This window comes from Anas acuta, chromosome 10, assembly GCF_963932015.1.
Source record: "Anas acuta chromosome 10, bAnaAcu1.1, whole genome shotgun sequence".
Classification (NCBI taxonomy): domain Eukaryota; kingdom Metazoa; phylum Chordata; class Aves; order Anseriformes; family Anatidae; genus Anas; species Anas acuta.
This window is the reverse complement of record NC_088988.1, coordinates 17574706-17597680: the sequence shown is the minus strand read 5'-3', so window position 1 is coordinate 17597680 and position 22975 is coordinate 17574706. Positions and strand designations below refer to the sequence as shown.

At 37.3% G+C, this 22975-nt stretch overlaps 1 protein-coding gene and 1 long non-coding RNA gene across 5 annotated transcripts in view; one reads left to right on the top strand and one right to left on the bottom strand.

Moving 5' to 3' along the window:
• Positions 1-1240: 1240 nt before the first annotated feature.
• Positions 1241-13849, bottom strand: BRD7 (bromodomain containing 7). Its single transcript, XM_068693576.1, has 17 exons — positions 13695-13849; positions 13177-13385; positions 12304-12433; positions 11855-11912; positions 10805-10949; positions 10283-10393; positions 9774-9958; positions 8848-8971; positions 8102-8177; positions 7163-7270; positions 6653-6785; positions 5595-5706; positions 4368-4424; positions 3489-3600; positions 3187-3330; positions 2402-2545; positions 1241-1441 (listed from the first exon to the last, which is right to left on the bottom strand). The coding sequence occupies exons 1-17, from the start codon at positions 13741-13743 to the stop codon at positions 1377-1379; spliced, it is 1962 nt and encodes a 653-aa protein (XP_068549677.1). The 5' UTR covers positions 13744-13849; the 3' UTR covers positions 1241-1376.
• Positions 7856-22975, top strand: part of LOC137861962 (uncharacterized) — a 152579-nt gene continuing 137459 nt past the window's right edge. For all 4 annotated transcript variants that reach the window (XR_011099950.1, XR_011099951.1, XR_011099953.1 and 1 more), the window contains exons 1-2: positions 7856-8060; positions 19121-19307. This is a non-coding gene — a long non-coding RNA (uncharacterized lncRNA). The remainder of the gene's footprint in view (positions 8061-19120; positions 19308-22975) is intronic.

Genomic DNA, 22975 nt, shown 5'->3' with positions numbered 1-22975 from the left:
ACAGTTAATATTTTATTTAAAGAAAACAAAAACCTATTCTGCGATGATTTGATAACAGAAACTACTGGAGAAGTATTCAGGCTGACAGTTCAAACTTTTTGGAATGAGTTTTAAGAACTGAAAATTTTAAAATGGAATTAAACACCTCTGCAGCTCCTTTTTGGAGAGGAGGAGGAGGAAGAAAGGAAGTATAAAGGTGATGCTGGCCATAAGACTAGGAATGAAGAGTAGAATTCATTATTCTGTTTTGTCTTTATGTTACCTCTTCAGTTCCATGCCACTACAAATATTATAAATCATTAATTAGATTGAGATGAACTACTGCATGTCATTGCTGTTAACACTCCGAAGTAACACTGCAACCTTAAATAAATATTATGCAGTAACAAGAAGCAATATTTAAAAATAGGTAATGATGTCTGTGGTAGAACGGTATAGCACCAGACAAGTGTATGAAAGTAATTGACTACACCATAGGAAGAATTCTTGTTCAGGACTCTGGCTCTGCGTAATACTGCCACCATGCTTCAATTCCTCTCTGCCTGAATGCAGACAAAACAGACTAACACTATAAGCAATTTTTGTGACAAGGGAATCATGTTTTTAATTGATGTTTAGTTTTCTAAATATGCCCTTCTTTCTGAAAACAAGCTTAAAATAATTACTCAGATGGTGTTTAGTAATACCTTCAAGTTTTCTACATGCACATCTCAACCTGAGTTAATACTGCTACATTAATGTGGATTTTTTTACTTTGGCAGCTAATGAGTTTGTTAAGTCTCACCTTATTGTTGTCATGATGTACATCAAAGCTTTCAACTTTTAGAATACTGTGAATGGATGTTGCTACTCATTTATGAGGAAATTAATCTATGCTGAAAGTCTTACAAAGGTGATCTTTTGTTAATTTATCAGGTTACATCAGTTTCATTCAGTGCTGTTTTTTTTCCTGTTCCTCATGATCATAAGAGTTGCATGGTTATTTTAAAAAGGGAAACCTGTGTGTTCAGATACTAATAGTTTTTGCCCCAACCAAGTTTAACTACAGCTAAAGCAGTGTTTTTGGAAACTTGTGGTTGAGTCCTTTTACCATACATAGCCCCATTTTCACTTATTCTTTGACTTTTCCAGGTATATAATAATGGAAGGAAAACTTAAATGCTGAAGTCTTTTAAAATACTAAATGACAAAAGAATAATCAAATGCATTTAAGTAGCAGAAGAAACTCAAACAACTCAAATTTCAGTTCCAAAATTTAATAAACAAAAGTAGTTTCTTTAACACACAATATACACATGCTCTGTGAATGCACCTGAAGAATGTTTATCTGGTTCTTAAAAAGAATCAAACAAACACCTGTAAACTTAACTGAAGCTTCAGACTTTAACTGGCCCACATTCATTTTCAGTGATGGTGACAGTCTTTTTAGGTTCTTGAAACTCTGGAAGGGTACAACAGACCAGGTCAATAAGTATATTTAGAACTTGTCAATGAAATAAGTGCATATACAATATAATACTTCTGAAGTAATTTGTTATTTGTACAGACAGTCCTGAGTTAACTGTGTGCTCTGTAACAGCTCAAGAATTTGTTTGTTACATAGTCTGGCTTGTAGTACACTATGAAAAAGAAATTGCTCAATAATTGTCAAATTGAGATTTCTTAGTCTCCTTGAAGTTACTGAAGCAGTCCTGTTCTTCTCATTAAATCACATGAGACCTGAAACCTCTTATAAGCCACATATTGTGCAAATTTGTTGTGTGAATTGCCTTTCTTGAAACTAAACTCTTGCTTGTCTTACAAATTGAGGAGACACAAATTCTAGGAATGCTTTCACAGTTTACATGACTTAATAAGCCGCTGCCACAAGGGGGAGATCTGGTTCTGGCACTTAAGTTTTTCACTGAACAAACTCCTCAGTCCAGCAAAAACAGTAGTTACTTCGTGCTGGATAAATGAGTTGATGCTGTCAACTAAAAAGCACTATGGCTGGCCAAATTAAGCAAAAGGAGTGCACAGCCAAAAGCTTGGGGAAGAAGGAAGCACACTGTCCTCATTTAAGCAAGTGAGGAATTTTAACTCTTTTCTTGTAACTTCACTCTAAATGGAAAAACTAGAATTTAATGGTTTGCCAAGCTTTACAATTTGGCAGTGCTATAAGATGAATGATAAAATAACCACTTTGAGTAGTTGAAACAAAGTTCCATATATTCCAAAGATTAATTTTGAACTGAGACCAAGCACAACAACTTTCCATTAAAGACAGAATTTTAAAAAGTAGAGAATAACTGAAAGCTGGAACTAAGTTACTGCCAAGTTCTACCACAAGCCATTCTAATGGTTTGCAGATGTGGCTTTGTTTTAGTTGAACAGATGCTACAAAACAGTTCTGTATACTCACCATCTGTTAAATCTATCCCGCTGTCTTCTGTATCAGGTAAAGGAATCGAAATTCCCATTGCTTTCCGGATTCCATATGTGCTAACAATGTCACCTGGAGTCACTTGTTGTGCCAGTTCTTTCAGATTATTGGTTACTCTCTCCGCTACATAAAAAATAGTAGTAGATGTACTCATAGGCTACATGTACAAGCATGCATATAAAATCACTGACAGAGAACTGGAGCAACATTGGTCATATTTCTGCAATAATGGGGATTTTATCTTTTGTCAGTGAGCTAGCTATTTTAGGCCACATACACTGTAGTGGATATTGCACAATTTATTTTACTCCTAGAACAGACACCCTCTTCACACAGTCCTGTCAGAGAAGGCTGCTGGAACTGAGCTGTGGAACAAGGGGCTTTGCTCGAATAATTGAAGAGTAAGTGATTGCTGTTAATTGGTTATAATAAAATAAACTAGACTAGAAGAAAACTATCCTTACAGTAAAAAATTGGTAACGTTTAAATTACTCCTGTTCAAAGACATTGGAAAGATCATGAAGTTAGAGGTGCTTGGCTATCTGCCCTGGGGCATTGAGAAAATTCTCAATTTTAGGGACTTTCACTTAGTAAAGAAAAAAATATTTGTCATTACTGTTTAAAACTTGCATCTGTCTTTCCGTACAACAAATGAATCTACTATACACAACAGTGCAGAGAATCCCCCACTGTTCAAGTTTTGCCTTGATAAAACAGTGAGACTTGATCAATTCCCCAAAAATGAGCAGAAAAAGTATATTTACCCAAGTGCATCTCTCTGTAAGATGGACCCAGAAGACAAATCATGTTCGGAGGTGGTTTTGTACTTAGTCGTTCATTTTGCGCATCCTGAAGTTCTCTCAGAAGCTTTGTTGTTTCATCAAGTTTCCTCTGGAAAATTTCAGCCTCTGTTTAATGAAGAAAAGTCCTGTTAGTAAGAGAGTGTGTTTACTTCCATTATGATGTAAAATACGTAAAATTGAATATGCAAGGAGACTAAGAACATTAATTACCTTTCATTAAAGGTTACAGACCCATCAGAATTATTAGTACCAAGATAACTTACCCTCAGAATCAAACTCTTCTACAGGCATGCCGAAGTTTGTAACAGCTTTTAGTGCTGTGAGTCTGTCATTATTAGCAGAGTCCAACCTTGTTGCAATGTCAATTTCCATAATCTAAAAAAGCAGCAAGAAGTAATTTATATAATATTTAGATCAGTCTGAAACAACAAAGTTGTTCTGGGGAAATCAGAATATCAAATTAGTTAAAATTAATCAGCTCTACAAAAAAGAAGTCAGGAAAGAAGTAAAGATACCCTATGAAACTTTTACTGATCTCTAGTTGCTCAGCTATTTCATACTCAAACATTGGTATCTCACCTAGAACAGAACTTATGTACAATCTGAGACCAAAAGTCAGAAACAACCCAGGAACTGGCAGCAGGTTAAAGCTTCAGGAGAGCAGCCTTTCAGTAGAACTACTACTATACTTTCTTTAACTGAACAAAGTTTGTCAGATGAAATGATTTTAGTGATATTTTGTATGCCTACAGGGACACAAGCTAGTTGAGAATATGACTCAAAGATTGCTAAGTCTTGTGGGGTATGGTATTTCATACTTATTACAAGTTCATGTTAAAAGTAATTAGAATAACTACAGCTGTCAGCCAGAAGTGCCAGTGGATTGTATAATAATTGCAGACAAAAGCCTATAAGCATTTTCTTGCACTTCTATTGACAAATAGTCTAAATTAAGAATTAACTTTTTGAAGATTTTGGAGATTCTCCAAATGCCTACAAAATAGCATGCAGTTGTCACGATTTACATTGTGTATATTTACAATCAAATTTTTGATGTTGCTTCATAGGCTTTGCAATTGTTGGCAGTTTTATAACTGACAAGCTACACGTGTTGCTTGCAGTAGCTAAACGAAGAATCTTACCTTTACTTCTTTTATTGCATCACTTCTTTCATGTGTGCCTTCAGTTTCCTCCAGGGGCTGAATACACAAAGAATTCTTTAAAGCAGGCATTAAAGCTTACTTATCTTTTCCTTAAGGTCAAAGTAACACCTTACAATATGGTATTTTAAGCTGAGGTAACTGATGCAAGCTTTCTTTGTAAAACCAAGTTACAAAGCAACTATTTTTAGAAAGCATTTTCAGATACCAATGTTTGCTAAAAATACATTTTTATGGCATGCATTTTATTACTCTCTGCAAACATCCATGTGTTCTTCCCCAGTGACATCACCTCAAAGATTATCTACTGGGGAGGAGGGAGAAAAGGAAGCATGATGATTAGAGGCTGAAATATACTGCTTCAATACATAACTATTTCTTAATATTTTGCACCAGTAGCAACTGAACCCTGTAAGTCAGTGTCACTATTGGGTAGTAGAAAAGAGTAATGCTAAGCAGAGGTCTGAACTGGAGGCCAGGGGCTGATCTTTGCTCTATGAACTATTTCCAGTATTAGTTTAGCTGATATACGAACCATTACTAAGAAGCTATGATCTGTATTTCAAGTTTCCATTCATGTGAAAGTAGGTCAAATGAACACTTTTAGTTAGCACCAACTGCCCTCTGGAGATACTAAACTAATTCAAGGATTGTGAATGAAGTTTTAGTCTCATGCTGTTCACCTCATCAGCTCCTCTGATTCCAGTCATGTTTGGCATACATGTATATGGTACTGAAGTCTCAGGAGCATCTGAGGACTACCTGTTTAGTGGTTTTCCATAGTGTGGTGCTTTTAAACTCAAATATGCGTTAACTAATGAAAAAAACTAGGTACTAATTCTGACACAAATGGTGGCTGCTAGGGGCATGCTAAACTTTTCATGGAAACTAATAAACAAAAAACTGGGTTTGCCTTGTCTCTAAACCCCATATTGCTCTTTTCTTTCTAAGTGCTCGTGGTAGAATAGACAGAAAAAGGCCATGGGACTCTGCGTAACCTATGATATTTTGTAATTTTTCACAGTTCATTAATTAACAAACCAGCATAATTTCTTCCCAGAAGACCCATCCATTGGAGACAAAGGTATCTCCACTTCCAAATTTTACTGCTTAATAGGGGGCCCGTCAATAGGATCAGTATCATCTTTCTCTAGCTTTATGGCTTATGTGCAAAAATAAAGACTAGAAAGTCCACAAACTCACTCTTACCGCTTCAAGTTCTCTGAGAGATCTAGAGTGTCCTCCTTTAGTTAGAACATCAAGCAAGCTATCAGCCATTAGGAAAGGATAATCTTGTGATTTCATCAAAAATTCATGAATACTAGAAGGTTAAAAGATAGTTAAGGTAACCACTTCTGTATCTAACATTCAACAGTAAAAAGTTTTGTTAAGTAAAGGCAGACTAACATCTACAGAATGGAAAACACAAAAAACAGCATAGAATTTAATCGAAATAGCTTGCTTTTGTTTAAAATCTATGGCTTTTGCAGCCTAGGAACCCATTCAGATTACTTATAAAACCTGAAAAAGGATGAAAAGTATACTGCTTTAGGCAGCTGCATGAAACTGACAGCAAACTTGCACAGCCACTTAACATTTGCGCTGTACTTAAGTATTCCTATATTTCATATGAATTTATATTACTGTCTTCTATTCCTGAGTTCTCATAAAACAAAAGGATTTACATTCTGACATTTTTACAAGCAGGAATAATAGAAGCAATGGGAATTAATTATTTTTGCTGTAGCAAATAGTAGGAAAATCAAGTAGTATACATGTTATTTAAGAATGTTAAGAATGAAATTAGGAATCACCTAATTTGGACTCAGATCTCCCACTGTAACCATAGTAATGTGGTCACTATTTGTCATTAACAAAGCTGACTTTAACAAAGATGACTTTTTCTCAAGGCAGTAATAAAATTCATTAACATTAAAAAATTCAGTTTGTCTGAACATTTTTTCCTCAATAATTTTCCTGGTTTTCAACATGAGTCCTTCAGAATTAGTTACGAATTAATAATAATTAAGTGCTAGGCTCTATGTTCTTATGTATTGGTACCATAAAAATCCTTCAGCCCTGGCTAATTTTACATCACATACAAATTCTCTTACTAAATTTTTGCTTCTTAAAACTAACAAAAAAACAGTAGGCTGTGAGACAGTAGCAACGTCATTCCAGCAGCAAAGATGCAGTCCATGCAGAGATTTGCACAAAACTGCTTCTGTAGATGAAAACTGTAATACACATCCTAGCTGTTTGATTACCTGAAAGATCCTTGATTAGAGTCTTCCCCATACGTTGAATAGATTAAGTCAGAATCTTCTTTGCTGATGTTGGCAAATGTAGAATCATATGTCGGAGCATAGGAACTATAAGGTCCATAATTCAAGTATGTCACTAATGAATAACAACAGCACTAATTATCACCTCTGGTATGCACATATCAGATAAAAGTGAGAAGCAGTTGTAAAACAATCCCCCCAAATAAATTTCTAGAACACAGTTCTTAAGAAAAAAACATGTTTAGCAAAAACCTTTGTACCTCACTGGCATAGTTCCTCTTCTCAATATAATGAAGATTTTATTGAATGTGAATGCCTCCCATTTTGTACGTGTAAATTTGTGATGTGCTGTTTAGTTGTGTGATAAATATATGCAAAGATGTGCTTTATCATTAAAAAGTTCAAAACTGTATGAGTAATGAGACAAACATATTTTGTTTATACAAAAAGAATTAAAATAATAACAAATATAATAAAAAATTCAGCACTTGCCGGGAGTAACCTTGTTTCTTTTATCTTCTTTGAACCCTTGTAATGTATTAACTCCTGACTGAAGTCTCCCTGCTGTCATACCCAGCTTTACAGGGCAGTAACCCGGTTCTGTAGGATATAATCAAAATACAAAAGTAACGATGGCATAGTTCATTGACATAGGATACAACTCTAAGCGTGTTTTTGTCCAACTGTTTCATATTAAAGACTATGTGTAGTCATGAACATGAAGTCAGACGTAAGTAAGCGATAATACTAGTTTAAGCGATAACACTAGGTAAGGATACAAGATTTTAACTTAGATGTTTTCACTACTAATTTTCTTCCTTTCCTAACAAAGGCTATATTGTTAAAGAGAATCTGATTGTAAATTTATTTATTCTTGCCGAGATTTCCTACTGCACAAATTAGGGGAATGGAGAAGTCAAACTTTCAGCATGGTTTCACTCTATTTGAGACCTTGTCAGTTCAACTCTGCAGTGAGTTGGCAGTTAAAAAATTAAGCACCTGCACCCTTCCAGCTAGTGGCACTACACAGATGGTACTGATGTTACAAATGATTGAGGTCCCAGGTGGTTCCCAGTTCTTGAAAGGTTTTTGATCCTTCAGGTCACAGACTTCACTCTACAAACGATCCTGACTTAAGGGTAGTCCAGAAATTAAATGTGCCCTAGCATATGACTGGTAGTCCCATCTCTATGACAAAAGAAGTCTCTTGCACCTCCCACAAATAGGTGATGCAAAATGGAGAAGCAATAGCCACTGAGCGCTCTCTCCAGTTCCTCTTAACAGTGAACAGCTGCAACTTCTTAAAGTTGAAATTATCAGGCTATTAAGGACCATTTGATTGCTGGGCACCATTCACCCATCTCCCCCAGCAAAAAAAGCTACAGAACAGGTAGGTGGAAGCTATTTGTTACCAGAACTATGCCAACTTACCTCCTGCACTAAGGTCAACTGGATTAAGAAGGCCCAGAGTTGTTGTACCATCTGGCTTTCTTCTTTCAAATTCACACTGAAATAAGATTTTATTTTATATGCTAGCTGAAATTCACAGCTCTTAGATTTATAAAAACCTCTAATGAAACGCTCTCATCTGTATGAATTAGAAAGCAATTTGGAAAGATCAGTCAGATTCAAAGTGCATACTCCTACTGTTCTTGCTCTTGCTAGATAACTGTTACTGATCTCGGAATTACCAAGTTACAAGAAATAGTAACATTTCTGTAAAGACTAAGAAAATAAGTAACTCACACTTGATAGAAAAGTAGGTCAATTTTACCAAACTGGGTTCCTCCTCCTATGTATTTAACAGTCTTTGCTCAGACATCTGACTGCTTCAGAATTCAGAGCTACGAGGGAATATTTTTTTTTTTTTCAGGTCAGATTTGAGATATTTTTTGAAGTTCTTAGTATTCAACCTTTTCTGTTACTTTATTTAAAAATTCAAGAAACTTAAGCTGAACTTGGCTCTGCTGATGAAATCCAGCATGTGATCAATGGGTATCCTTCCTTCTTCCCAGCCCCCTCTTATCTTGGACATGATTACTCATGTAAAACGATGTAAACTGTAGTAAAGGCACCCCTTGAGTTTCAACTGACATAAGATGTTAAGTGAGCCTGGTCCATGAAAAAGTGAACGGAGTCTTCATACTCCAAACTATACCAAACACCCCAAGACTTACCTGGCTGTTTGCAAGTCGTCTTGTTAGCTTTCCTCCAGATTCTCTAACAATGCGATCAATCTGCTCTTGTTCCCTTTCCAAGCTATTGTTTCTTAATTTGTCTTCAAGTAGATCTTTGTCTTTTCTGTGAATAAAATTGCCGTGTCTTAATTACTAGTTTTAACAGACGCCAACTGGCTATTAGGAAAGGATACAGTGGAATATATTTTTTTTCTGTCAACTATGCAAACTGTTTTAATATAGCAGGAAAAAATGTGACAGACACTACTTATACCCACAAATGCTTTTTAAATTAGTGACTGTAAAGGCCTTTGTTTAGTTTACTTTAGCCATACAGATGTCCTAGCTTGTCAGATTTTACATCATTGCTCCCCCAAAACAAACAAGAATATTTTGAGTAAAATTAATTCATATACTCTGGATTTTAGTATCTATTTTTGAATCTGTGAAAATGAATTCACTAGTATTTCGGAACATTAAAAGAAGTATTCCTACATATTAAAAGATAATTTAGAAAGTGTAAATGCATAGCTACAGAACATACAAGTTTCAAATACAAGTGTTATGCACAAAATAATTGGTACATGCAAATGGCTAAATAGTTATTTTGTACTGGGATATTTAAAATTTTTCTTCAAAACAGTGCTATCTATGTGAAAGAGACACTAAAATAAACGACTGAAGGAATGCAGTTGATGACCAGTACAGGGTTACCTCCACAAAAAATGATGGTACTATATAAAAGATTCTACATATATTTTTGGCATACAATAATGCTTTATATAAATTTTGCTCCCTTGAGATGAAGGGCTCTTAGTGTATATCCTGTACCACAGAAACCCACATCTACTAGTCCCTAATAGTTGTCATCTTTCAGTGCCTTTAAAGAGCCATATCCTCTAATCAGTAATGAAACAATACTTCACTTTTTGTGGTCTTTGTTGGGTGTTTTGAATGCTTTGGTATCACCATCCACAGATTCTCCTTTGTCTTTCCCAGAACCATTTTCATCTTCTCCAGTTAGTTGCTGTTCCATCTTATCTTTCTGTTTCCTTGTCTTCTGCAGATCAGCCATGAATTCTATACTTTGTTTCAGGCTCTGAATCCTCTCCTAAAACACACAGCTGAATCTTAAAGTATCCTACTTCAATCAATCTTTTCTTAACTTGCCTGCAGAGAATTATTTAATTTTTATCCTTTCTTTCACTAGCAAGTATAAAGACAATTTAGAAAAATCAAATATAAAATGCAAATAAGTAATCTGCTAGCTGTATTAAAAGCTCATGCTTTAGTACTATGAAATCCTAATATTTGACAAATATTAAGCAAGCTTTCATTCATTTTCATGAGATCCCTATAAGAAAAGCAGAATGAAAGAAGAGTCAAAAAGTAACAAGGCTATCTTGTAACAGTTTGTTTAGTAATTTTCTATTACCTGGCTAAGTATCTTCATCCCTGAGTGCAGCAGTTTTTTTGCAGCTTTGTAGTAAATGGTGTCTGGTTTGTTGTACGTCATTGCATTAGTACACATCAGTTTGAAGTTTTCCTATGCAAACATTAATAATTTTGCAATTACAGTTAAAATTTTACAGCATACTGTATTAAAATCCTTGTTGCAAATGATGTATCTAGAGCTTTAGTGAAAAAGAACTTCAAAGAACCTTTTAAATGAATTTAAATGTACTTAATTAAAAATTTAAACAGAAATAAGTAAATGAAACTCCTCTCAAAACTAAACTCCCAATAACATCCTGAAAACATTCCTAAATGTTAATCATTGTTTCTAATTTTTAAAGTTTTGATGCAAAACCTCTTTCTCCCAAAAAAGTCAAGAAGAAACATTTCTTCACGCTGAAGTATTGGTTCTTGTTGGTAACTTCATATTCTTATAAAATTCTAGAGCTGAAGTAAACTGACCATAATCCATCTCTAGTCAAAATAAAATTTACAAAATTACCTTTAATTCTTCTATGGACTGGTACCCATTGTTCTTGATCTTCTCTTTCATTGTACTGAAATCCATCGGATTTTTAATGATCATGGAATAGCCAGGAGCAATAAAGTCAGTCACAGGAAATGAAAAGAAAGAACTTGGATCCTTTCTGTTAAGATATGAAAAGACATTTTTATGTTTTGACTTTATAATAAAGAACATATTGAGCTTGGAACTAAATAGAAAGGAACAGACTAGGCTGAAAAGGAATCAAAAACATAAAGCCAGAAATGGCTTGTGTCAGCACAGTCTTTCACTCTTGAAGGCTGGAAAGATTCCACAACAAAACCCATATACCAGAAAAGTGCTACAAACATATTTCAGGAGTTAGTTCTACAGCCTGATAACTATCTGTATTCCTCAAAAGAATGTTTTTTATTTTTAAATCTTTTGAAGTTTTGGTCTTTCCAGAAGTGGTTTATACTTAGGTTGATGAAAAATAAAGGGAACAAATGTGATAAGAATGTGTACCTGTCATTCATTAATTTTCTTACCCTGAAATTAACAGAAGGGAAAGCTTGTTGCTAAAATCTGTGATAGAACATATGCGTTTATAATTCTGTTCATTTTCAGTTCACAAAATTTTAACATTCTTTTTTACATTAAAATGTCTCCAAGGCTTTCTGTGATCTCTGATGTACACTGATGTTCATGGGTGCTTCTAAAAGCATTAACATCACATTTAGTTGCTTGGTATTTTCTCTGTGGGGTCAGGCTAGGCTGATTAGCTGTTGAGAATCTTTTCTAGAACAAATTTTTTTTGTGTGTGTTTTTTTGTTTGTTTTTTTTTTCTTCAAGGGTTTTCTAAAATTACTTAAAACTGACATGATTACACGAAGCCTAAACTGAGCAGAAACTGTAAGTATCTATTCTTAAACTAGTTCTTCGATTCCTAAAATAGTCATGTCAGCATAATATTTAGTGATATTTTCAGTCAGCTTTTTATAAGTTTCTTCTCTTAATGTATGTTATATTCATTTCATAGCTCTGAAAGCCTGTAGCATGGATATTTACCTCTGCAGCTGTCTCATGAGTTGATTCAGAGCTTCCTGAAGTGGTGTCTGTTCCACCTCTAGACCAAAAAGAAGCGGGGGGGAGAAAGGATGTGAAACAGAACTGACAGCAAGTGGTACTAAACTTACAACTGATCCAATTTGAGAATTCCTGATAAACAACAACAACAACAAAAACAAAATATGGTTGCAAAAACAACAGGATATGTAGGGGATCTCCTTTTCTCATTGACCTTAATACCCTGCACACGCTGACACAGACACTAGATACCCTTTTGTAAAAGAAGTACAAGGTGACATAGATTCATATATATGTATTTCTAAAGGATGGGGAAGAACACTGGGATGGGAAAAAATGTCAACACAGTTGCTACAGAAACAAACAAAACATAAGTCAATTGCAGAAAACTGGAATTAACCAAGGGTAAACAAAATGTATTTTTTTCCTACCTTCCTGTTTTGATAAAGTACTTGTCAATGATTTCTCTGGTGGCAATTCCAACCTGATAGGGGTCTGACATTTCAGATCCTGCTCTCCATCGCTGTCTGGGTGGTCTCGATCACGTTTCTTTTTATCATCCTAGAAAGAGAAAGATTGTTGGAGAAACTCAGGGGACCTCCAAACCAGTATTATTACTGCATGTAATGCTCTCCAGATTTTTCAAAACAACCCAGCATTTTTATTAAAAAAATAAAAATAATTAAATAATTGTAAGGCCCTGTATTCTTTATGTACTGTCTCCATCTACTGGACAGTACTTTCATTCAGCAATACAACAATTGTTATTGTTATTTTTTTTAAACATGACAGCCTTTTATAGCATGACAGGAACAATTCTGCACAGAGAATTATCTCCATTGTAGCCTCTAGGATTATTTTGAAGCTTCTGGAAAAACTAGTAGGAAAGAGACAGGAAGTTTAAAATGAAGGGTACCCCTAACACTTCAAATAAGTATGTTATAATTGCCTATCAGCTAAAGAACCCCCAAAGGGAAACACAATTCCTTCTTTTTTATTAAGAACTAGTAAGGCTTCATTTTAGATAAATTAATTTATTTAGATGTGAGAATTGTTTCTGGTTTTAGTTTTCTTTGTTTATATTGGCCACTATTTTAGACGGCTTTACTCATCTTTTTCTGAAAGGACCTGGAGGAAAAGGCGTTGGCAGAACCAGCATACACACTATGAATGCACTCCAGTTTAAGGATACAACTAGTTATATCTGCTCACCATCTGAAGAGGTCTAGAGAAAGCTGAAGCTTTTTTTTTTTGGGGGGGGAGGGAGGAGGGGAAACTAAAATGCAATATTAAGGTATGCATACCTTAACTTTTCTCTTTCTTTTCTCCTTTTCTTCTCCAGGAACTTGTTTCTCTCCTTTCTTCCTCTTTTTCCGTTTTCTGTCTTTGTGCTTCTCATGCTCGGATTTGTCATCGTATAGGCTTGAATCAAGCCCTGTGTTTCCAGTAGACAGCTCGGCAACTTCACTTCCTCCAACTTTCAGCACCAGCTTCAGGGGCTTTTCTACATATTCTTAGGACAGCAGAGAAATAAGGCACATGAGTAGCGCCGAAAACACCCTCGCTCCACCCGGATAACAACACGGGCTGAGCTTTGCCTCCACCCGGCGGTTCCCCCGGGCTGCCACAGCCGCAGAGCCCCCCCGTGCCCTGCGGGCCCCCAGCCGGGCACACGCAGCCCAGCCGGGCTGAGGGCCGGCAGCTCCCCGCCCGGCTCCCCAAGGCCGGCGGGCCCGGCCAGGCCGCGGGCCGAGCCCCCGCACCCGCCTCGCTCGCCCCCTTGTCCCCTGCCGGCCCCCCCCGCCGCCGCCCGCCCACCCACCGTCGTAGGGGTGCTTGTCCGACTTGTGCTTCTTGTGCTTCTTGCCCATGGCGCCGGCCCGGCCAGGCCGCGCTGTTGTCGCGGCGGTGGCGGCGGGGGGGAAACGGGGCCGCGGTGCTGCGGCGCCCCCTGGCGGCCCGGAGGTGCCGCGGCGCATGCGGAGCGGCGGCCGTGGGGGCGCGCTCGGCGCCGGGGAGCGGGGGGAGCGGGCGGGGGCCGCCATGAGCGGCTCCCCCGGGTCATGGGGGCAGCTTTCAGCCCTGCCCGTCCCGGGGCGAGGGGTGCGGCCTCCGCAGAGCCCCCTCAGAGCCCGCTCCTCTCCTCAGCCCGCTGCTCTCCTCACAGCTCACCCCGCTCCTCACAGCCCACCCCACTCATACGTTTTCGGGAAATACACCCCTGTTGTCCATTGCAAGTGCAAAAATTAACTTTTAGATGGAAATTAAGGCTTCCTATAAACTCCTTGGAATTTAATAGCGTATTTGTTGAGGCCTCCACGGTTTCAACAACGCTGCGTAGCTACCGTTTTCTGTTAACGCCTGCCCCGTGATGCCTCTCAAAATGTTACTTCTGTAAAGTTTAAGTGTAGAAATAAACCGTGCTTGTTTCTAAAGGGAAACTTCAATTTTAACCCCACAGATTAATCTTGTAACAGGGATAATCTTGTAACTGTTCTTCAAATTTGTTGACTCATATGTGATATTCCATAGCCAAAGAAAATAATAATTAGATGTTAATTAGAGATTTATTATATACATCTTCACAAGGTTAATTTTTAAGCTTGAGAAGTTCCAGAGAAATGTCCATTGGCCACTCAGTCACAGAGAATTTAATCAGATGTGACAGCTTTGTTTTGCATTGTACTGGGGAGATTTACTGTCATTTGGTGACCTACTCAGAGAATTGTGTGGGTGGTGCTCTGGAATAAACCACAGCTTTCCTGCTTGATCTTACTCCAGTAGTTTGAAATTCAGCTATAATAGACACAGTTGTTTTTCTACTTCACATCTGGATCCTTTAATACTCTTATTACATATGCAGTGAACGTTCTTAAGCATACTTTAGTGAGATGTAGAGGGCTTTTGCTTGGGACCTGGCCACATTCAGAAAATACAAGTCTAGTAAATATTTAAAGGACATGTTTTATAGAATGGAAAAAAAAGTTGCTATATCCTCTATTCCCACAAGAGAACTGGCAGACTTTCTAAGTTTTTTCTTCTAAATGTTATATGGCAAGACTATTTGTTCAATTGTTTTTCTGAAATTTCCTGACTAATCTTGTCCTGAATCTAATGAAATTTGAGAGAATTATACACAAACAAGTCATGTGGATACTGCCTATGGTGAGGGCTGCCCTTTCTAGGTGTCTCATTCAGTAACATCTGGATCAGAGGAAGATACATTTCCAACTGGTAGCAGAGGCCCTCATTCCTAGAATACATGCCATTTTGCTGTCCTTGTCTTGATGTCTTCTTTCCAATGGAAGGATATGTATTTCTTCCCCCTCATAAGTATTAATACAGTCTTTCAAAACACACTGTGAGAAGCCTGAAAAGAGAAGATACTGTGTTTCTGAGCAGTGTTCGAGAGTTGCTGTTGGGTCTTGTCTCTTCATTGAGAACTGAGCACATTTCATTCCTTCCTACAGAGCTGGTTCTGCTGTTACCTGTAGCACTAGAGGAAAGCTAAAGGAATCTTATCTCTGCATCCTCTTCCAATGCTTTTTGTCTTCTCAGCTCTGATCACGGGCAGTTCTTGCAATTTCAGGGGAATTCAGTTGTGTAAAGAGGAAACACAGAAGTCCTGAATGTCCTATAAATCAACACAAAGGCTGCGTACAACTTGGAGCAGCTGTCATTTAAATGTTTGAGAAGTGATTTTTTCTATTGCTGTAAAGAAAAAGACTTATGACCTCCTGTTTCCCAGTGATGTATTTTCATATTTTCAAATGAGATATTTATTTTTCAACAAGAAATCACATTGTTTATAAATTTTCCTTTCACCCAGTAAAACTGAAAGCTGGTAGTTTACAGAGCTGACTCAAGTAGCTAAAGCTTGGCTGGTACAAAGTTTGCCTGGTGACATAGCAAAAAAGCTGTCAGCGTAGACAGAGCTACAAGCTTCAGAAAGCTTAATATCCTTTCAGATTTATTGCAAGTCTCACACTTCAATATTTTGCCAAATTCACATCTACTGGAACCATGTACTCATCTGTAATTATAATCTGTAATTAAAATAGAAGTTATTACATACTATTATTCTAGACAAAGACATGGAAATCTGGTTTAAGCTAACCCTAGAAATCTAGAAGTTGAATAAAATAATCTAAATTTTAAGACTGGTGATTTCTTCAGAAATATGACTCAAATTTATGTATTCTTCTATTGAATTCTGTTTCATACTTCTGTGACTTTTATTAGCAATATTCTAAACTTCATGATTGGAACCTAACTTGGCATGAAACGCACATTCTAAAATTCTGGTTTTGTAATGCTTCCTGAATGTGTTGTCCAGCTGTTTTAAATTGCTATGATTACAAAAACAATTTCAAAGCCTTACCAGAGGTAAAAAAAAAAAAAAAAAAAAAAAAAAAGTCTTTTTTTCTTCTCTGTATCAAAATCCTAAGATTACACAGATACACAGCAAGACTACACTGTGTATATCTTCTATAATATTCTTGTCACTTAGCTTTCAACTAATTGTTGTATAAGCCTAACTCTGAGGTGTAAATTTTGCATCAGTACTTGAGTGGTGGAGTATTTTGTTGTACTGTACTGTCCCCTTCTGTTTCCTCTGTTTTCTCTTTGTCTTTTTTTCCTCTTCTCTTCCTTTTTCTTTAAATCACAACAGAGAGGAGAAACTGTAACCTGTCCATGCTGTGCGGTCTGCAGATGACCATAGCACAAGCCTTTGTTCTCCTATCTTTGTAATTAAAATCACATGCTGGGATTTGATTTCCATTGGACTTTAATTTGCTGAAGGGCTTTAACTTTATTCATAACAAACTGTCCTTAACAGATAAAGTATTTGATGTCAAATGCTTTTTTTTTTTTTTTTTTTTTTTTCTTTTCCCCCTCTTTTTTTCTTTTCCCCTTCTTCAGCACATTTTTCTTGGTGTATTGTCTGCACTGAAATAGACAAATTTGAATGAGGTTGAGGTCAGTTATTAGGTACAGTTATTGCAGAAGGATTTTCAAGTCTGTTTCATGAAAAATGATTACAAATGCAGCAGGACCCTCTGCAATATGTCAGATTAATGGATAGCACTCAAATCTCTTTTCTTTCAGCGGTCCTGAACTGAAGTTAGAAAATTAAATTAAACCTGAAATTTCCTTAATGCTATTAAAAATTGTACCATTTTTCAACGTGTCATCTCACTGTTTTCTGTTTTTATAGAAGTTATGCAGTCCTCCATAAATAGGCTTTAGCCTGGAGTAAATTAGTTGCTAGTTATTTTAAGAATATTTACATGATGTATGCTATATACTAATACCAAGTTACTGAGTCATCGTTTAATTATAACCTTCTTCAGTGACATGTAGAAGTGTCTGGAAACTATGTAAGTATTATATAGAAATTTTCTGCATAAAAAGTATAATTTAGAAAGTTTCTATATAAGAGAACATGAAAGAAGTATCTCAGAAACTATGTAATATTTTTTCTAAAGTACATCTTCCCAGCTAACAAAATCAGATAAAGACAAAGGAAGCTATTAGAAATCATTGCTCCATCCCAACAAGTATTTTTTAATGTTCTCAGGTTAGTGTGCAATATAGCCTTATAGCAAGGACGATATGATGACGTTCTGTTTCTTCTAAAGGTTACAGAACCTTTTGTTCTGCTTGAAGAACTTTGCATTGGCAGTTGACGTTAAAGATTATTACTTCTTTTGCATGACTTTTTGAAGTAAATCTTTCCTTCCTATATGATTTGCTTTGTGAGCAAAATACGTTTTCTGGTTGAGGGAATGGAAATAGAGAAGTTCCTATTAATTACAAAGAGAAAGACTATTACTTCAGACTCACAATATACTATATTGTCACATAGGAAAGCTGGCGGTTCTTATCATTATTTGGTGTACACAGATCTGTAACAAGACCTCTGTCAGCTAAAGCGATTTCCTTTTCTATATGATTTCTGGAAATGTAATAAAATGGTGGAGTGTTTCTTGTGACTGCAAGTTGCAGTGCATGAAGCAAGAGTATGTTTTGCTAATGTGAACAGAAATCTTTTAGATGCCATCCAAATGGGTTCCAGAATTGCCCCACAGAGTTAGAAAGAAATCTGCTGCAGCTCACAAAGAACCTGAGCTGGGCTGGGACAAGAACCTCTGTGTCAACGGTTGCCTTTGATTAAGGGACGTTATCTCCTTAAAAGCTCTTACCCATGCGCTTTGAAATACTTTTCGTTAGCAGTCCAGTGGCAGCAACTGTCAGCATGTGGAAATCTGCTTCAGGTCACTGTGTTTCCACGGACTATATTACCTAGAAAAAGTCTGGTTTGGGCATCACCTCGAAATGCCAGCTGTAAGCTTACAAAAACCTTTATTGCTGTCTGGCATTCAAAATGCAAAGTCTCATTCTTGTTGGTTGAATGTGCAGGATTAATAATTTTGGTTCGCTGCATATTTTCAGAGGATCATGTTCCTCATCTTAATCAGTGTCAAGTTTCTATAGCAACTAGCATTTAAGAGTGTGAGGAGGTAGTGTGTGTCGCTGTTTCTGTTAGCTGTGGTGAGGTAGATGTTTCTGGTAACAGCAGGAAGATGCGTAGGGCACTGCAACGTGAGGGAGGCCTTTGGAAGAAGGTTCTGTGTGTGTACACGCACGGGAAGCTTGAAATGCTAAAGTTACTGTGAGCTTTTGTGATTTTGTAGTCTATGACACATGTAGACATTCTTGTATTGATTTACGTAGACCATCATGTCTTTAGGTTGCATTTTCTATTTTTCATTTTAACATCAAAGTGCTGCATATGTGGGGGTGAATAATCACATCCGTAAACACATGGTAAATTATTAGTGGCAAAGTAATGGCACTTTGTCTAAGAAAAGTAATCCTAATTCATTTCCTCATGGTAACCCAGGATCCTTAAGACTGTAATAAACATTATAATTAGATTGTAATTCAACTGTAATTAAGGAAGATTACTTTATTTTCCATAAGAACAGTCATGTTGATCATGCTGTTAGAGGTATGTGTGTGTATTTGTAAAAATCTGTGTTTTGTAAATATCCTTCCTGTGACCTTGTCCATCCTTTGGGCACCTCTTTTAATAGCTTTCTTTTTAAGTAATTTTATGCATCTGAAGAAAGACCTCATTGCACACCTCAGAACTAAAATAGAAAAATTTTTGCCAGATATGCATGAAATTGCATGAAATTCAAACGTTCATGACCTTCATTCTTGTCTGGTATTGCTCCACAGGTTGGAAAAATTAAACAGGATTCAGCTGGATCCACGTAGCTTCCCTCATGAGTGGAGATGAATGGAAAATTTATCCATCGTCCCTGCTTCTCCTGGGTCATGTGGACTTTGGAGGATTTGGAGCAGGAGAGAGAAGCCTGAGCAGCAAACAAGTTGGAACTGGAGCCTGCCTTGGCAGTTGCAGCAGGTAATTAAATATAATAATTTAAAATAATTTATAATTTAAAAATATTAGGGAGCACAGATGTCACTGGCAGAGGCTGTTTCTCAGGGCCATTTTCTTGTCCTCCATGATAGCTTGCTCCAGCCCTGCCTGCTTTATCCTCATTTCCCCTCTCTCCTGTTGATTTAGCTAGTCCTCTTTCAGTGCAGATCATGTTTGCATGCATGAGTGGGTGTGCAAGAAATCTGCATGCTGTTGGGTTGTTTGCCATGCCCTGTAGTTACATTCCTCTGCTCCAAGCTTACTTTGCTGTAAGGTTCCTAGAGCAGCAGTTATCATTGGGTGCACCTCCTGGAACTAGAAGTTCCAGGTAAAGGAACCGGAGCTTACCTCTGGCTGTCTGCTTTATGCTCCAAACCACAGAGCAGAGAGGTATCCCTGCATCTGCACGTCTAGTTCCCATCTATGTGACTCCTGCCTGCACCCTGCCACTGGTTTTCTACAGTGCTTAATACAACCAGGTCCCAAATTTTTCTTGGCATTTTCTGTAATTGTGTTGGAAGAAGTATATCACTCAGGCTTGGGGGAGTATTTAACTCTCAATAGGATTCTCTCAATAAAATAGCTTAAAGAATACATTATTTTAACATAAACTTTCTAGCTCACCGTTGTCTAACTATGGAGCAAATTTCCAAATAAAGTTTGTAGCAGCGTAAGTCTGGGCATTACAAATGAGGATGGAAAGTCTGAACTCTAGTTTTAACTGGGATAGATACAACATAATTTTTGTGTAGATGTAACCGATTATATTTGGTCTGATCCTGTTGCCCTCACTCGTGAGAGCAGTCCTGCTCATTTCAAATACCTGCAAGCTTTACTTGTTCAGTAGAGACAGAGGAACCAATGCAAGCCCATTTCAGATTTCCTTGATTCACTTGCTTTTCCAGACCTTATTTAAAATTCTCAAAGATTTTTTTCCATAGTACAAATTTTAATTGCTTATGTCAGATTTTATGTTTAATGAAGTATCTGAAAATGCTGGTGTTCATAGAGATGTATCAGACTACTCCATTAGTCACACGTATCACCCAAATAAAGGTGACCCTCTTCCTGGCAAGTTTTAAGTTGCTGCTAAGAGGAAAAAAGGATAATCAAACTTATACTTGTATTAAATTTGCATTTATAAGGTATAATAGGAGAAAATGTGATACAAGTGTCTAGCTGAATCTCTCAAGTTATGGTCTACTTAATTTATTCATCTTATGTAGCAATTCAGCTTTGTAATTTTATTTTGTTTTCAGTACCGGTGTCTCTAGAGGAAACATGGTAAATAGAAAAAAAATATGAAGAGCAGTAGGCCACTTGGTGGTGTAATATGCAAAGGAAAATGAACTTGTCTTATTAAAGTTAAGGAAATGTACATGATAGACCATTTTTATTTGCTTATTAAAGTAGTGGTGGTTATCTGATTACCACTAGCAGTTACTTTTTAAAAACCTTTAATTTCAAGCAGTGAGTCAAACAAGTGTTTTTGGTAGGCTAAATTCTGGTTTTAGCACAGCTCGTTCTAAAGGTGCTTGTCTTCAAGTTATTCGTGTTCTGTTTGTTGGTTTAGAAATCCCGAACTGGTTCACAGTGGGAAATGTAGCATTTAGAAATGGAGAGGACAATGGCCTGCAGCCCCCAGCATGTGACTTCAGTAAGAACCTTGCTTTTCATCTGCTACAGCCTGGGTTTCCCTCATATTCACAACAGGTGCAGCAGCTTCTTTTCAGCTCGGTGTTTATATGTGACTGAGAAGCTTGGAGAAGGTGTGGGTTGCAGTGCTTTGGGAGATACCTCAAACTACACAGGCTGTGGCAAGGGAGCAGTGGTAATCAGTACCAGTAATGTCCTCAGCCCAGCGTGTCCTGCAAATGCATACAGCTCCAAAGGCTACGTGTGGCAAGACTGAAACACAAACGCCCTGGTGCAGGGAACACCAAAAGGGAGGGTAACGTGGGAGGATCAGTTTGCTGGGGCCCGTTTGTTTTTCTCCATACAATAAGGAGAATGAAACGCCCAGCTTTCCTTTGCCTTTCAGTTCAAACTTCTTGTAGGCAGGTGCAAAATGTTTGAGCTCAGCAGGATGCCACAGGGTCTGCAGAGCAGTGTGCACACAGACAAAAATTTATACTGTATGCACTGGTGTTCATGTCAAGGGAGAAAATTGAGGATAAAAGCATCAGAATAATGCTACTCTGCAAATTCTAGCAGAAATAAACAGTTTCCTTGCAGAGTGGGGCCTGCTAAGGGATGTCAGTTTTAGTCAAACTACTATTCTGAAGTGGTAATCAGAATTTTCTTTACTGGGGGAAAGAAAAAGTGAAGGAAAAAAGAGGAAGTTTCAGTTCCCTTTTGACAGAAACATCAAAATAACAGCTTGGTTTCATTTTCAGATTGAGGAAGGGAAAAAATAAAGATACTTTGACTAGCATTTGGCTTGAGTTTGATTTGGCTTTTTAGCTTACAGCCATCATATGAAGTAGAATTTAAGAACATCTTAAGCCTGGGCTGTTCAAATTGCACTGAAGACATGACTTTGTCCTTGATGGATGTACCAAAGCAAGTCTTTGAAACTTTATTTCACAGAATTTCACAGAATTTTCTAGGTTGGAAGAGACCTCAAGATCATCGAGTCCAACCTCTGACCTAAAACTAACAGTCCCCACTAAACCATATCCCTAAGCTCTACATCTAAACGTCTTTTGAAGACTTCCAGGGATGGTGACTCCACCACCTCCCTGGGCAGTCCTTTAGGACTGAAATAAGTAGCAGGTACTTGCTAGAATTTTAAGAACAAGTGACCAGGGTGCTGAGCAAGTAGGTGCTAACCTACTGGGACATGCCTTAGGTGAGATTATCTGTATCATTACACCCTGTTCCTCTGCTGACACAGAATGTATGGTTGAAGTGAGAACTTCACCTGTGGGCGGTAAGAACAGTAAGGAGGGCTTAGTCTGTAAGACTGTATGGGGCATGCTCCTGTGCTTCAGAGGATGTCATCCGTAATGGTTGCTCTGCTGCTATTAGGCTTGCTGGTATGGGTGATGACATCCTGGATTGTGTTCTCCAGGAATGTCTTCAACAGTCTACAGTTCTTTACATAAATCAGACCTGAAATTTATTCTACTCTCCCATAGCAAGCAAGGTGACAGACTATTGATTAATTTATGCTGTGGATATTATCTCCTAAAACTTTTGAGTGGTACTTACAACCAAAGGTGCGATGGGAATGGGAGAGGCACAATTTATAACATAATTCTATAGTTCCTGTGATATCCCCCACAATTTTGTTCTCTGAAAGCTTGGAGGATGGAAACATAAACAGAGCATCCAGTAGGGTCACTTGAACCTTTAGTTTACTGATTATATGTAACCAAAACAATATTATTTCAATACCCAAGTATTAAGGACCCAGTGCAGGCTATCTTAAAAAAATAAAGTAGGATGTGTGTATTTCTAGGCAGTGTCTGGTCTGAACTGTGAATTGTTTGAAAGTATTTGTTCTCCTCTCATTGAAACTTCTAGTTCTCTTGAATAAGGTCCATTCAGCTTTACAGGTTTGAGAGATGCAGTAAGAAGCTGGGTGACAGGATCAGCAATAGGATAGACCCATATTGAATTGTAGTGTAAAGACACTTGGAGACGTT